The 14,682-nt window shown below is 43.4% G+C and overlaps 2 protein-coding genes across 2 annotated transcripts in view; both read right to left on the reverse strand.

The window, feature by feature from the left end:
* HOXC10 (homeobox C10) overlaps positions 1–14,682 on the reverse strand; it is a 211,437-nt gene that overhangs the window by 187,124 nt on the left and 9,631 nt on the right. The gene's annotated exons all lie outside the window — the stretch shown is intronic.
* On the reverse strand, positions 2,046–7,186 carry HOXC9 (homeobox C9). The gene is made up of 2 exons (XM_060762895.2): positions 5,065–7,186; positions 2,046–2,579 (listed from the first exon to the last, which is right to left on the reverse strand). The coding sequence occupies exons 1-2, from the start codon at positions 5,621–5,623 to the stop codon at positions 2,332–2,334; spliced, it is 807 nt and encodes a 268-aa protein (XP_060618878.1). The 5' UTR covers positions 5,624–7,186; the 3' UTR covers positions 2,046–2,331.

A 14,682-nucleotide genomic window follows, 5' to 3' on the forward strand; every position in this document is an offset into this window, starting at 1 on the left:
AAGGGAGGGAGGGAGGGAGAGGGAGAGAGGTGGTGGTGAAGGGAGGAAAGAAAGAAAGGAGGAGGAGGAGTAAAGAAAGCAAGCAAGAAAGGTTATAGGCATATTCTCTTTTTCATTCCTTTCACTCTCTCATGCATACATGGCATTTTAAAAATAATGTGAGTCTTCCTAATATTATTCTCCCTATTACCATTATTATTATTACTAACATAATTATTCCACCTGAGTTTCTCCTATGCTTTCCAGGGGGTCCCTGGGAAATGTAGCGACCAGAAGGGCTTTTCCTCGCCCTTTCCTTTCACTTCCCCTCCCGTCCTTCCTCTCCTTCCTCCCCAACAGCCCCCCAAAAGTGTTCTCAATGAGGACAGGAACAAACAAACAAAAACGGCAAGGAGGGCACTGGCGGGACTGCAACGGGGTTGAGGACACAATTCCGAAAAAAACCTTGTGTGACATCCACGAGGGGAAAAAAGGTTTCCAGATTTATTGGTACTTGCAAAAAATACATATATTTCTTTTTGTTGTGGTGGTTCCGAGTTGGATGCGATGGGGAGAAAGGGAAGGGAGCGGCCGATCACCCACCCACCCCCGATCTGTTTGTCATTAGAAAGATTAAAACCGTGCTCAGCTCGTCTCATTAAGGAAAGCGACCCCCATCACAAGTTGTGATGATGAACCATCTCGCCACTGCTCATTTTTTATCCCCTCGCCTTTCATTTAGCGGGGACTTCGGAAACATTCATTTGTAGGAAAGGCTAAAATGGACCATAAAAAACGAGAATCCCTGGCCTCTCTCCTTGCACCCCCCTCCTTTCCCTCCCCAACCCGCCTCGTGTCACTTAACTCGTTCCTAAGCAGGGCAAACGTCTGATTTTTAACACCGTTAGCCTGCCAAGGAGAAGTCAAGGAAAGTTCTTTGTCTTGAGAGAGGGTTGGAAAGAGAAACAACCAGCCCTAAAGCCCGCCGTCTTGGATGCATTTATTTATTTAAAATGGCTAAAAAATTATTAATTATTTGGGACCAGTCCCCCGCCTTCCAAACCCCTTGGCAGGACAAACAACCTCTTGTTTTTGCAGGGAGGGGGTTTGGGGGTGGCACACATTGCCCCAAAGCGACAGGGTTACAAGTGTTTTGGCCCTGCCTTGAGAGTCCTTCCCAAGGATTTCCACTAGGCTTGTTCTCCGAGAGAGACAACAAAAGGTAAAGGCGGCCTCCCCCACATATTTAATCTGGAACATATATTTTAATTGCCCGGGGCCATAAATTAGTACAATTAATTACCCTGCCCAAAAAGAAGAAGAGGAAGAAGAAATGTGTAAGCACACTGTCTCCGGTGATCCAAACTTCTCCTTTTATGAGTCTACCACTAGAATGGGTGCAGATATAAATACATAAAGAGAGAAAAGGGCGGGTGGCTTGTGAGCGGAAGCTCTGTCCTTTCTTCCCCCTCCCTGACTTCCTGAAAGAGGGTTTTCTTCTCCCAAGGACCCCAAATCCCCATCACTGCACCTTCTCCAAAAGGGTGCCTTTAGGAAGCCAAGGCTAGGTTCTCCCGCCCTCGAAATCTGTTTGCAAATGGGGGTTGTTGGATGAGACTGTCAGGTTGGATTAGTCCTCCAAAGGAATTGAAGAGATATCGATAGATATATTTAAAAAAAGAAAGACGCCTCGATTATCAAAGGTTTTTTTTTCTTTTTCTCCTCTTTTTTGTGGCATCAGGTCGATATTTACAGAAAGCTGCTCTACTATAGGCAAAACATAACAGCATTACAGAACGGTTCTGTGACAATCAGAGAAGACACAAATAAGTACACCAGAAAGGTTCAACACTATGACAGGAAACATTGTTTGGAGCGGTTCACTTTTTCCCCCCTTCACCCCTTCCTCCTTCTTTCCCCAACCCCCCTTTTTTTTGCTTTCCATTTGTACAAAATATGCAGCCACGACGTCATGAAATCAAAACAAAACCAAAAAAAAAGCACTGGATAAAATTTAACTTACAAAATAAAATTCTAACAAAAAAAACCCTTCAAGTAGTTTGTGGTTGTTTTCTGAAAAGGAAAAAAATGTTTATTTTTTTCTAGTTGCAATTTTTTTTATTTTGTGTTTGTTTTTTTAAGAAAAGCACTCCTTTGTATGTCCATTTTTGCTCCAGAATGGTTGCCGTGTTTAACTAATTCTAAACACTCATCAGCACACGGAAAAAGAAAAGTCAGGGACGCTTCGAAGCCCAAGGAAGAAGAAACAGCGCCTGGGTTCCTCTTTCCTTCCTTCCTTCCTTCCTTCTATCCTTTCTTCTTTCTTTCTTTCCTTCCTTCCTGGGACTCATTTCACTGCGGGTCCTTAGTGTCGGTTTTCTCCTTGTTCATTTTCTTCATTTTCATCCGCCTGTTCTGAAACCAGATTTTGACTTGTCGCTCCGTGAGGTTAAGAACCCTGGCCACTTCGTAACGGCGGTCCCGAGTTAGGTACATATTGAACAAAAACTCCTTTTCTAATTCCAGCGTTTGATATTTCGTGTAGGGACATCTTTTCTTCCTTGTGGAGCGGGCATGGATCCAGTTTGCCACAGGGTTGTCTGGAAAAGAAAGATTGCCACGTTTGAAGTATAGATATATATATAAAGGATATTTATATATATTTATATATATACAGATATACAAGTACACAGGAATCTACTTATCACTTACTCCCAGTTCTAAAATCCTCAGAACCCTATTTAACCATTTATGATGCCTCATTCCCTTTTATTCCCTTTCGCTCTGTCTCTCAAGTTGCTTGTTTAGCAACATTCTCTGATCAGATCTGAATTGACCTTCAGGATAGTTTAAGGGCATGTGGATTCTTTGATAGGAAGTGAAGGTGTAAGACACCACCTTTGAAGCCAGCGAGGAAGACAGGGAGTGGGTTACTGTGAGTTTTCCAGGCTGTATGGTCATGTTCTAGAAGCATTCTCTTCTGACCTCACTACCTCTGAGGATGCTTGCCATAGATGCAGGCGAAACGTCAGGAGAAAATGCCTCTAGAACATGGCCATATAACCCGGAAAAAACTACAACAACCCAGTGATTCCGGCCATGAAAGCCTTCGACAATACATTCTCTCCTGATGTTTCACCCACATCTATGGAAGGCATCCTCACAACCTCTGAGGATGCCTGCCATAGAGGTGGGTGAAACGTCAGGGGAGAATGCTTCTGGAACATAGCCACACAGCCCGGAAAACACAGCAACCCAGTGATTTCTGCCATGAAAGCCTTCGACAAGACAGGGAGTTCCTCACTGAGCTTTGCCAGCCTTGTAGAGGGTTTTCGGTCTTTCTTTTCTTTTCTTCCTGTAGTCTGTTTGTGACTATAATTTTTATTTTCACTCACTGACCACAATCTCCAACAAGTTGCACTTTAAAAACAAAACTGGAGCAAAGAGTGTCATAATAATAATAACAGTGAGAGCAATAACACTGCTCCTGCTGCCCATGAACACCAGTAGGAGTAATCCAAGAGCATAGTCATAAAAAGTCAAAATTCCCACCACTTCATAGGCCCATAAACTCTGTTTACAACCATTACTCTCTCTGGTCCCCTCTCTATAACCTTCCCACTGATGGAACTGCAGGCATTTTTTTAATATCTTGAGAATGCCCCAGGATAAGCCTACTGGCTCCAAGAAAAACATCCCCTCACAACCCTAACTCACCTTCTTCTATACTAAACTTGCTTGTAGCTTTGATAAAGGGAAATAACTCACGTTTTAGACTTTAAGAAGTTTGAAGTGAATAAATAGTTTCTTGGTTCAAGGCTCCTTAAACAAATTTCTCCCCCCCCCCCCTTGCTCTGTGCTTCTCTTCTTTCTACATATGTATATATAGAGCCACAGATATATTTCTGTCTATCAGGCTTTATGGCCCAGATCACAGAAATAAAAGAGCAGAGGACCAAACCAGCATTTGATCATATTGTTAGGCCCATAAAAAGCTTTGTAAACACCTGGCATGGGGGGCAGATTGTGGAGTGTGCATGTGTCCATGTGAGCCCATTTTCGCTCTGTGTAGGACATGCACAAAAATGCACACATAAAATATAATCAGAGGTGCACACAAGGGAACATTCATTCTTGGTGAGCTGGATCCCCACTATTTTGCCTTGACTTCCAATTGCCCAGAAACAATTCCCCCTGCACTTAAATGGCTTATGTCCACGAGGAAGAGACCAGTGGGCTGGGGAGAAGAATTATGAGTTTTTAAACTACTAGTGGACACATCCTTTGGATGCCCTACCGGCGGTTTTCACTATGTTCAAGGGTATTTCTTCCTTTAGCTCCCTTGGCTGGCAAGTTGAACTGTAGAACATTTTTTGAAAGACAGAGGGAGAAGGAATGGTTCACTTCTCTTCCTACACACATGCCTGCATTTCCCATCTATTCAACTCAGATATATATATATTTTGCTCAATTTTACTTTTAATAATCTACAGTCATTCCTTATCCTTTCTTTCTTTCTCTGTCTCTCTTTCCCAACCCAAACATTTCAGACATCTTCTAGGATTATGTAAGCCCATCTGACCCATAATCCAAGGGTGAGTTTTCTCTGATGGTTTTTCCCCTTATCTCCTTTTAAAATAATCATAGCAGTAATGCATATACTATTAAGATAACCTCTCCTTGCCACAGTCAGTTGTATTTCCCAAATTCCTGAAAAGTCTGAAGGACGAAGGGCAAGGAAGTGAGGGCATGGTAGGTTATGAATATTTGATCATGCGAAGGTGAGAAAAGGAAAAGGTAAGGGGGGAAAAACACCCACCCACCTTAATAATACCCTTAATAATCATCAATAATATTCACAAACAATATTCACTGCCTCCCTTCTGCCCCCAAAACACTGCTGATCTTCTAACTCTGCTTTTCCTTTTCCTTCCAAACAACAACCACACCAGCCTTGTCCAGTTGGAGCTTCAAGGCAAGGACTCCAAGAATCCTAAACAGCAAGGTAATTTCATTTTATTGAGTACTGTGCCAGGGAGGGCTGTAATGCCTTCCCGGTTGTAAACAAGAATGACTTCGACTTACTAGGGTCCAATTCGGTCTTTTCTTCTTTGTGTTTGTTGGAAGCGATGGCCTCAGATTCCGGGGAGGGAATAGTCTGCGGGGTTCTGTCCCTGAGATCTCCCGGGGATCCGTACATATAATCCGGGTAACTACGTGCATCCACGGGTCCGCAATCCCTGCGGCCGTGGAAGGCGTCGGGTTTAAGCCCGTAGTGCCGGCTGCTGGTTGGAAAACCTGGGAAGGAAACCGCGCCAGAGATAGGCTCCAGCCAAGTGCGCATATACCGGGTGTCAGCTCCAATGTGAGGTTGGTGGGTATACGGGTGGTAGACCACGGACGACTGGGAGTGCACGGGCGCCCACGAAGTTGTAAACACGGCCGGTTTGGGGGCAAAGCTGCAGGACGGAAAATCGGCACACTCCGGTACTAGTCCTGACGGTCTGGCTGCCGCAGGGTGAGAGCCAGTCGCCGGGAACCTGGATGCCAACAGTTCGTCGCTTTCGTGACTAATCAAGGAATCTACATAATAGTTGCTTATGGGACCCGAAGCCGACATTGTTCCCCCCTCTTTTACATTCATAAGATTATTGTATGAACTGTATGTGTACTTTTTATCTTCTCATAGAACAATCAGGGCAGGTAATTATTTTTTCAGCCTTTCCCCGCTTGCCATTGGCTCTCAGCGCTCACGTGATTGTATTTACCCAAAATACAGTGTAGATCAATCCGCAGGTCTTTTTTTTCCCCCTCGCTTTCAATTTTTTTCCTCTCTCTCTCTCTCTCTCTTTTTAAATAGCGCCTATGCGACTTAGGTTTTCATCAAAACTCTTGAAATAATGCAGCTATTAGCAGCAGTTGGGTCTTACGTGCCATTCGCTGAGAGGCGACTCTGTTCCTTCGCTGGCTGGAGGGCTCGCTCTGCGACCTGGCTTTTCCATAGCTCTGCTGTTAATGAGAAAGAGAGAGAGAGAGAGAGACAGGGGGGAGAGAGAGAGAGAGGGAGAAAGAGAGGGAGAGAGAGGCTGTGTGCCTGTGTGTGCGAGGGCTAGGTATCTGGTGTAGCAAGGTATCACAGGAACTATTTCTTGACGCAATTTGTCTCTGTCTGGTCTCTCTTGGCTTCTCCAGCTAGTATTCTATAATGGATACATTACATGGAATTTCTTTAAAGGGGCAAAGGAGGAGGGGGTCGGTTGAAGGTCCTGACAGAGTTTGCTCTGCTGGCTCATCTCTTCTTCTTCTGCAGCAGCAGCCCATGAATGGATATATAATCATTTAGGGGTGTCTTTCTCTTTCTCTATGCACGCCTGCTAGCACCCACATATGAATATGTATGTGTGTGTTGCATATATCTATATATATATTCATGTATGTGACTATATATAGTCAGCTACTTCTGGCTGATCAAAGGACCTTTTGTCATTCACCCTGAGATGCATATTTGTCAACCTACTTAGCAGCAAGACATTCTAGGCATCACATGCCTTTCTCTTTATGTATACCTATCTATATGCATGGGTGCTTATTTGTCTTTGAGTGTGTTGATTCTCTTCAGGGAGGATGACCTTGTAAAACATGAATGGAAATATCATCATAACAACCCCCCCCCCCCACTCCAAAACAACAACAACACAGGACTCTCCTCTTGTGTGAGGCAGCTTTATTCTGCAAGTAGTGGTGGATGTTTTTATGTCCTTCAATAAAATTTTTACGAGGATCATTTGATTGTTCATAAATGTGTCGTTCATTAAATAAAACTGTACGAGGAAGTTTCAGTGAGAAGGCATGGCTGGGAGTGAGGGACATTTGCATGTGGAAACAGGGAGGGTGCTTGTTTCGAAGAGCTTGGGTTGTCTTCTTCCATCATCATCTCCATCACCAGCAGAAGAAAAATCAAAAATTAATCTTATTATGCAACCCACTCCCCATTTTACCAAATAGCTGTCAGAACTCCACCTGAAGACTTCTTTCTATGTGTGTTTTACAAATAACAACAATTCTTTGGCAGAATAAGGTAGTAGGTGTCTCTTATTTAGCTTGTACCTTGAGAAATCTGGAAGGATAGAGTTGCTTGTTTCTTCTGGGGGAAAACATCTGTAAAATGAGAGCTCTCTCCTAATAATAATAATAATAATAATCTCATTTGCTATGACATACTGTGTTTTTGCGTCAGAATAATAATAATAATAATAATAATAATAATAATAATATTGACTGGATGGTGCAACACCAAGAACACCACCAAAAGGACAACAACACGAAAAGACTCCCCCACTGCCCCCGACGTTGTCAAAGAGGATTCACAGTTTCCAGTGTATGTAGCAGAATCGGCTTGGAGGTGCGGTAATTTTGCAACAAAAGGAGAGGGAGGTTCAAGAAAAAGTCGAAGCAGAGAACGGTATGGAGGTCTCAGAGAGAAGCAGAGAAAGAGAAGGGATGTGTCCCACAGGGACCTAGGATCCACCAGTGAACTGACACCCCAACACACAGCGCCAGGCTCCCCATAGACTCAGGAACAAGAATGGGTTCCTTTAGACACCTTGCTCGGGGGATCTGAGGAGGAGAAAATGAAGTAAATCCAGGGAAATTCTTTCTCTTTCTTCTTCCGTCATCATCTTGATTATTAGCCCTACTGAGTGTCATTGTGGTTGTTGTTGTTATTATTATTGGGTTGCTGTGATATTGTTGTTGTTATTATTATTATTATTATTATTATTATTCTGACTTTGGAAAAGTTGCTTGATTAAAGCTGATTCAAGATTCCCAGTACATCTTAATTCAGGAGTCCTGGCTCACTGCAGCCCAGCCTTCCCTAACTGGTCTGAAGGAACAGTATTTCATTCCATAAGGAGCGTCCTTTAAATAGAAAGAGATGGGGATGTGCTCCTCTCTTCCCTCTGGGGTGTGCATGTGTGTCCAAGAAATCCAGATTCGATAGCAGTCTTGCTGTGAAATCTGAACTCCCCCTTCTCCTCGCCAGCCTGCTATTCTGCTACCGTTTTTAGCCTCGCACTTTCTTTCAGGGAAATATTCCTATAGGAACTTTTTAAGGTGTCCTTTGGCCTGCCTGGAGTTCAATTTATCTGTCAATCAAAGGTCTCAACTGACTTCTTTTTTCTCCCCTCATCTGAATTCGTAAAGCAGAGTTCCTAACCGAGCGTGATTTCATTCTGTATTTTTTTATTATTTTACCATTTTGTTTTTTTAATGTTTCCTCTGTGCACAAATTCAGGGCAGGGAGTACACACACAATGCGAGGAGGTATATTATATTTATAATATTATTTATATTATATTTATATTATATTTATAATATTATTTATATTATATTTATTATATTTATTATATTTATATTATTTTATATTCTTATATTATATTACTGTGTACACACACACAAAGATATATACACACATACAGTATGTGGGAGGGATTCAACGTTTGCTCGAGTTCCAGGAAGAAATCCAATTTTCTGGGCAAATATATAAATATAAATCTTCCAAGGCTATGCTGTTTACTAAGGCGCAGGGAATGAACGAGGAAATCTCTATCTCCTTCTCACACACAGAGCCAATGCAGACACACACTGATTTTCCCTATCTGTGTAGAAAAGGAAGAAAGAGAAAGAAAAAAGAATAATTTCAGAAAGGCAAGAAAGCCTAACCTAAATATCACACACGCCAAGACGAGTGGATCATGTGAAGGAGAGGGCGTGGAAAAGTAAACCCTGCTGGTAACCTTAATGCAACCAAGCAAGGTCATTCAAATATTGCTGGATGGAGCACCTCCCAAAGAAACCCAACTGCCGAGAGAGGTGCCTTTTCGATCCAAGGGAAGAAAGCCTTGCAGCCTAAGAAGAAGACAAAGAAGATGGCAAACGCCAAGCCAGTTTCCTTTCACGCTGGCAGGTTGTTCACAGCCAACGATCCTACTAAGAGGCTTGTAAGTGCAAAGCCCTCCTCGTTCAAGGGGTCCTGCGACCGGGAGCCAGCCGCCGTCGCAACAGAGAGGAAAAGAGCAGCAGAGATCCGCAGAGATGGAGATGGGAGACCCTTCTGGCTTGGAGACAGAAGGAGCAGAACATTGCTACACTGCCTTCTTCAGCACCGCCTGCTCCTAGGAAACTGCAGGGAAAAATCATCCGGGTCTGTGTCTTCACGCCTCTGATTTTACCAGTTTGAGGAAACTTCCTTGGAAAAATATATTCTGAAATGCTCTTCTTTTGGAGATTTGTTTGTTTATTTATTTTTCCCCAGCGGGACAAAGAGGGGAAATATTGGCATCCATAACCTAATTCTTAATTACCTGGAGGGCAGAAGGGACTACCTTTCTGCTCCTTCCTGCCACTGCAACAGACTGAGATGATTTCTAGGAGCATCTCCCCTCAGTCTCTCATAGAAGCCAATCACCTTCCCAACCACGTGGCCCATCCCAGCGTCTCCTGTTCCCTTCACCTCGAAATAAAATAAATATTAAATATATTTTTATATATTTTATTTAGGAGGCGGGTCGTTCTTGGAGAACAATGTATTTTAAATCTCAGGCATTTTTTCAAGGGAGGGGGGTTCTAATCGTCATCTGTGACGTGAATGACAAGAGAGGGAGGAGTGACCTGGATTGATGATAGTTATTGATCCTCTTCGGTTGTGAGCCTAAAAAGTAGGAGACCCAAACCTACTTCCGCCATTTTAAAAATGCATATATATGCATTATATGCATGTAATACATATATATGTATATATGTGTGAGTGAGTGTGTGTGTGAGAGAGAGACACTGTCCGTATCTGCATTTGTTAGGAGGGTAAGCGATTTATTTTCCAAGTTTCCTTCCAAGAGAAGCTTCCCTTAATCACACAAATATTATATACATATGGGTATATAATATATGTATTATATGTATATAATATTTGTGTGATTAAAGGAAGCTTGTCATGGAAGGAAACTTGGAAAATAAGTCTCCTACACACGCAGACCCATGCAGTGCCTGTCTCTCTCTCACACACACACTCACTCATACACTCACAATTCTCCTTGAGGCTTCCCATCTTTATCTGCACAGAACTGGATCGCTGCAGGTCTCTCTGTCAGAAGACTCCTCCTCTTGCTTCAAAGGACAAGACTCCAAGCCTATCTAACTTTGCTTCACCTTCTCCTCCTCTCTGCATTAGCCACCACCTTATTCCTTCCAAACTCCAAAGCACTGGCTGCCTTGAAGCATCCCTCCTCTCCTCTGCACTCCAGGCCTCCATTACCTCAATTACCGGACACCATCCCTTCCTGGAGACCGGCTCCAGGCCTAGGGAAGCGCCCTAGCCCTCAGCCACCCCCCCCCCCAAACGCCTTGGGGCTACCGGTCAGCTGATGCCTTGGTCCCAAGGAAGCAGCGGAGGAGGCCTCTTGGGTCAATGGCTCCCGTGCGTCTCTGGCGGCCGAACCCAGTTTCGCGGAGGGGCGGTTAGGGTTGTATCTGGGGTCTTTTTCTTTCCCCCTTTCCCTTCTTGCATCCACTAAACTCTGAGCACAGCAACGTACCACCATCCCTGGTACACATCCCTCTCTCCCCCTCCTCCTGTGGCGCCTTCTTTCGCTCTAAGTGTCCCACTCGGTTCAATAAACACCGTCAAGTTCGGATTAAAAAAGGAAGAAAAGAAATCCCACTTTTCTCCCTTCCCTCCCTCCGATTTACTCCCCCCCCCCTCCACCCTCTTTTCCTTGGCCCGGGTTTTCGCAGCCCCTGCGAGGCCTCCCCAGCTGTAAACTCGAGGCGTTGCAGTGTTGACAGCCCTTCATAAGTGAAAGCAAACTAAGCATAAAGTCCGCGCCTTGAAGTTTCCCCATGCGGAGTAAGGCAGAGAACAGCCTCCTCCACACTCCCCACTCCGCCCCCTCCTTCTCCTTCCCTTCCTTTAAGGAGCTCTGCAGCCTGCCTGGGAGGAAGGGCCCTTCCAAAGCTTACTTCCGAGTAGAGGGGCTTAGCAATGCATTTAATGTATCAGTTCGTTTCTTTTAAACCCTTCTTTCTCTCTTGATTTTACCGCCCTCCCAGCCTCTCTTTCTCCCACCTCACCCCTCTCTTTCTCCCTTTAGGGAGGAAACGGTATCAATACAGAGGGCGGGTTGCTGTGCGTTTTCCATGTTGTATGGTCATGTTCCAGAAGCATTCTCTCCTGACGTTTCACCCACATTTATGGCCTCACAACCTCTGAGGATGCCTGCCATAGATGTGGGAGAAATGTCAGGAGAGAATGCTTCTGGAACATCGCCATACAGCCCGGAAAACTCACAGCAAACAGTGATTCCGGCCATGAAAGCTTTCGACAACACAACAAAAAAAGAGTGATAACCCTACCCTCAATCTCCTTGGCACCTTTGATTCTATATCTTCCTAAACCTGATCCCAAAATTATCATGGAAAGCCAAATGCAATATGTACACCACTATACTGCTAGTAGATGTCTGACAATAATAATATATTTTTGGAAAAAATCGAACAGCCTAGTGGTAGCAAAAATACTAGCAGTGTTAGTATATTAGACAGCTATGTAAACAGTAACATGGAAAGGAGAACTTTGCAACTGAGTAGCTGAATTGGACATAGAAATTCACCTCTATTTCTTAAAAATATATGGATCAAGGTGTGGTTTTGTTATTGTTGTTGAGTTGATGAGTTTTGAATTTTATTTTCCGGGACCAGTATTTTAATGGCGGGCAACTGAACACTTAGGTTTGTTTCCAGTGGACGTGATCTTTATGTTTAACTCAAGGGTAAAGGGGAAGAGGGAGGGAGGGAAGCAACCCCAGAAAATGCTCAAATGCTCATCCCAGGGAAATTTACTCGGGAGGCGTTGATACCTGTTTAATGGCTTTCCTGCCTTTCCCTCCCGCCCCCTGGTTTGCTGCGAAGAATTTTGTCAGATGTTATGACTTTGGATTCCAGACTGTTTTTGTGGCTGGGAGCAGTAGAAGACAATAAATTCCGGAGTGCAATTAAACCTCAGGACCCAGTGGATGGGAGCGTGGTTGCCCTGTCCTTCTTGGGAAAAATTCAGGTTAGAAACAAGGGGAGGAAGAAAGGAAGGACAAATTCAGAGGCGGGGTGCTGTTGCGGCTCGCCAACATTGAAACCAGACAGAAAATGGTGGCTCCCCGCAGCCTGAGAGCTCCCTTTTGGGGGGATCATTCACATTCACATACAGACACGGCCAGAAGGTACCCAAATGGATGTGGAAAGACTCCCCAAGCACAGGAAAAGGGGAAAGCGGGGAGCAATGAGACCACGACATAATTCGATCATTCTCCCTCCAGGATTGTCTTCTTTCCCATTGCAAAAAGGCTGCCAAGATCTTAGTCTGTTTTGAGGTGTCTTCTGTTTAGAGCCTGCTTTATCGAGCCGGCTGGGAAAGGAAGGTGTTAGGGATGGACTCCCAACCGAGGGGAGGCTGTCTTTTATAAACAAGGGCAAGTTTTCATTGAAGGCGGAGGGACGCAGGCCACGCCGCCCGCCGCCGATTCCCCCAAGTCTGCTAGGCCTCGGTTAATGGTACCTGCTTTCGGCGGGCAAGTTTCCCTCAGGGCTGAGTAAAAGCAACTTTCTCTTGGCAAACACACCCCCAGCCTTATGCCACAGACACCACCCTGGGCTTTGACACAATCTGGGGCCCTTCCTGTGAGCTTTCCAATAACCATTTAAGGGAGGAAGGGAAGCCAGACAAAAACACGAGGGGATCCTTTGCCTTCAGACACACACAAACCGCTTCTATTTTCAGACTTCAATATTGCATTGTCCACACTGATCGCATTGCAATGAAAGTTTGTAAAACCACAGTTGATCATAATACACAGAAACCTCACAAGTCTTAATTGTTGCAAAGACACACCTTCCTGTTCATTTAGTGGGGCACAAAATGAGAGGAGAGAGCGAGAAAGAACATGTATATATTATATACATATAAAAGCAACCATTCCACATATGTTCATGATAAATATCATACATATTATCCTCACTTTCCAATATACACAGATATAGTACATAATATGCATATAAAAGCAACCATATCGCATATGTACATAATTATAATACATAACATCCCCACAAGCACATAATAAATATAATACATAATGTCCCCACAAACACATAATAAATATAATGGATAATATCCCCACAAACACATAATAAATATAATACATAATATCCCCGCAGCCAATATACACAGATATGCGCATATAATATACATGCACACATATGCAATATTTACCTAAGTGGATAGATAGACTGAGATAGACAAAGACATGTGTTACACACATATTATATAACGGTATTCATCCATAGCCAGAAAGATGCACAGACATGAAAAAAATTAGGCAAAACTACCCAAAAACATAGAGTATCCAAAGCACAAACAGAATATCTATAGTTGAGCATTCAGCTCACAGCAAACAGATAAGGAAGCTTTGAAGTAATTCAAGTCGACCCTGTTCTGGATTGTGGCCTCTAATGTGACTTTTTCATGTGGACATGGACAAACAATTTCACAATAAACTAATATCTAGCGAAGAGCCTGGTAATATACAGTTTGGACACAGTGTGTGAGTGTGTCTCTTCCCATCACCTTCCAAACTCTCAGGAAAACAAAACAAAACCAAAGCCGGCGCGCTCTGCCTGTCTATACACAAAAGACACAAGCCTTGGGAAGTTTACACCTGCTGTGAAAGGCAGAATTACAGCAACAGAGCCAAGAAAAATGGAGCAACTGTAAACAAACTGGAATGCTGAACATATTTTATAAGCCCAACAACAGCCCTGGCGAAAATATGTTGAGCGAGCGAGCAAAACAATATTTTGTGGAGGGGGAGATGTAGACCAAACAGCACAAAACAGCACGAAATCCTCATAATTACGCATGTTCTTACAGAAGAGATGAAGGAATATGCCGTTATAAGGCGTCAGTCTGTAAATTCTCCTCTTTCACCCAGATCTAATAGAATCGTTTAAAAGGAAAGAAGGGGAAACACAGTAGGGGAGGATTTAACTTTTATTACATTTCTTGACTTGGGTCGATTAAGCATATATTACTGGAGACTTCTCTCTGTATGTGTGCGCATAGAAGGGGGCAGAAATAAAAATTCATAACTGATGTATGATATATATATATATATATATATATATAATCACCATACTTCTTATGCCGCTATAAAATAAAAAAAGAGGGAATTATCTGAGAGCTGTTAATTTGAAAAAAAGGGGGAAACTTTTTTCTCAATAATGAATAGGGAAATCCATCAACCACCACAGGACTATTGCGAATAATTACGGAATCCATGATCATTTATCTAGTGCCATGCTAATTTACAGGAACAAGAAGTACAATGGAGTGGGTCTTTGTAGATATGTATTACGCTTCCTTAGGAACATACTCATACTCCTGGCGGCATTTGGAGTACTCAGCATTGGAAAGATACCCAATATAACTTGGCTTCTTTTCTGAGCCAAAAATCAACCCCTTTTGGGCTTTCAGGGACTTTTCAAAGGTATATATAGCCATCAAGCAAGGAAGCGAGCACATCACGCCGAAAACCACGTCTTCTTCAAGTGCCCCTGGAAGGCCATGTTTACTACTACTCCTAATTCAAGCTGAATGTGTCC

Source organism: Anolis sagrei, chromosome 2 (assembly GCF_037176765.1).
Source record: "Anolis sagrei isolate rAnoSag1 chromosome 2, rAnoSag1.mat, whole genome shotgun sequence".
Classification (NCBI taxonomy): Eukaryota; Metazoa; Chordata; class Lepidosauria; order Squamata; family Dactyloidae; genus Anolis; species Anolis sagrei.

What these genes read in the sequence shown, in the direction of transcription:
- HOXC9 (XM_060762895.2), bottom strand. Translation starts at nt 5,623, where the DNA reads ATGAATGTAAAAGAGGGGGGAACAATGTCGGCTTCGGGTCCCATAAGC. An exon ending in AAAGACCGAATTGGACCCTA is followed by an intron (nt 2,580 to 5,064) that starts GTAAGTCGAAGT and finishes TTTCTTTTCCAG; the next exon opens with ACAACCCTGTGGCAAACTGG.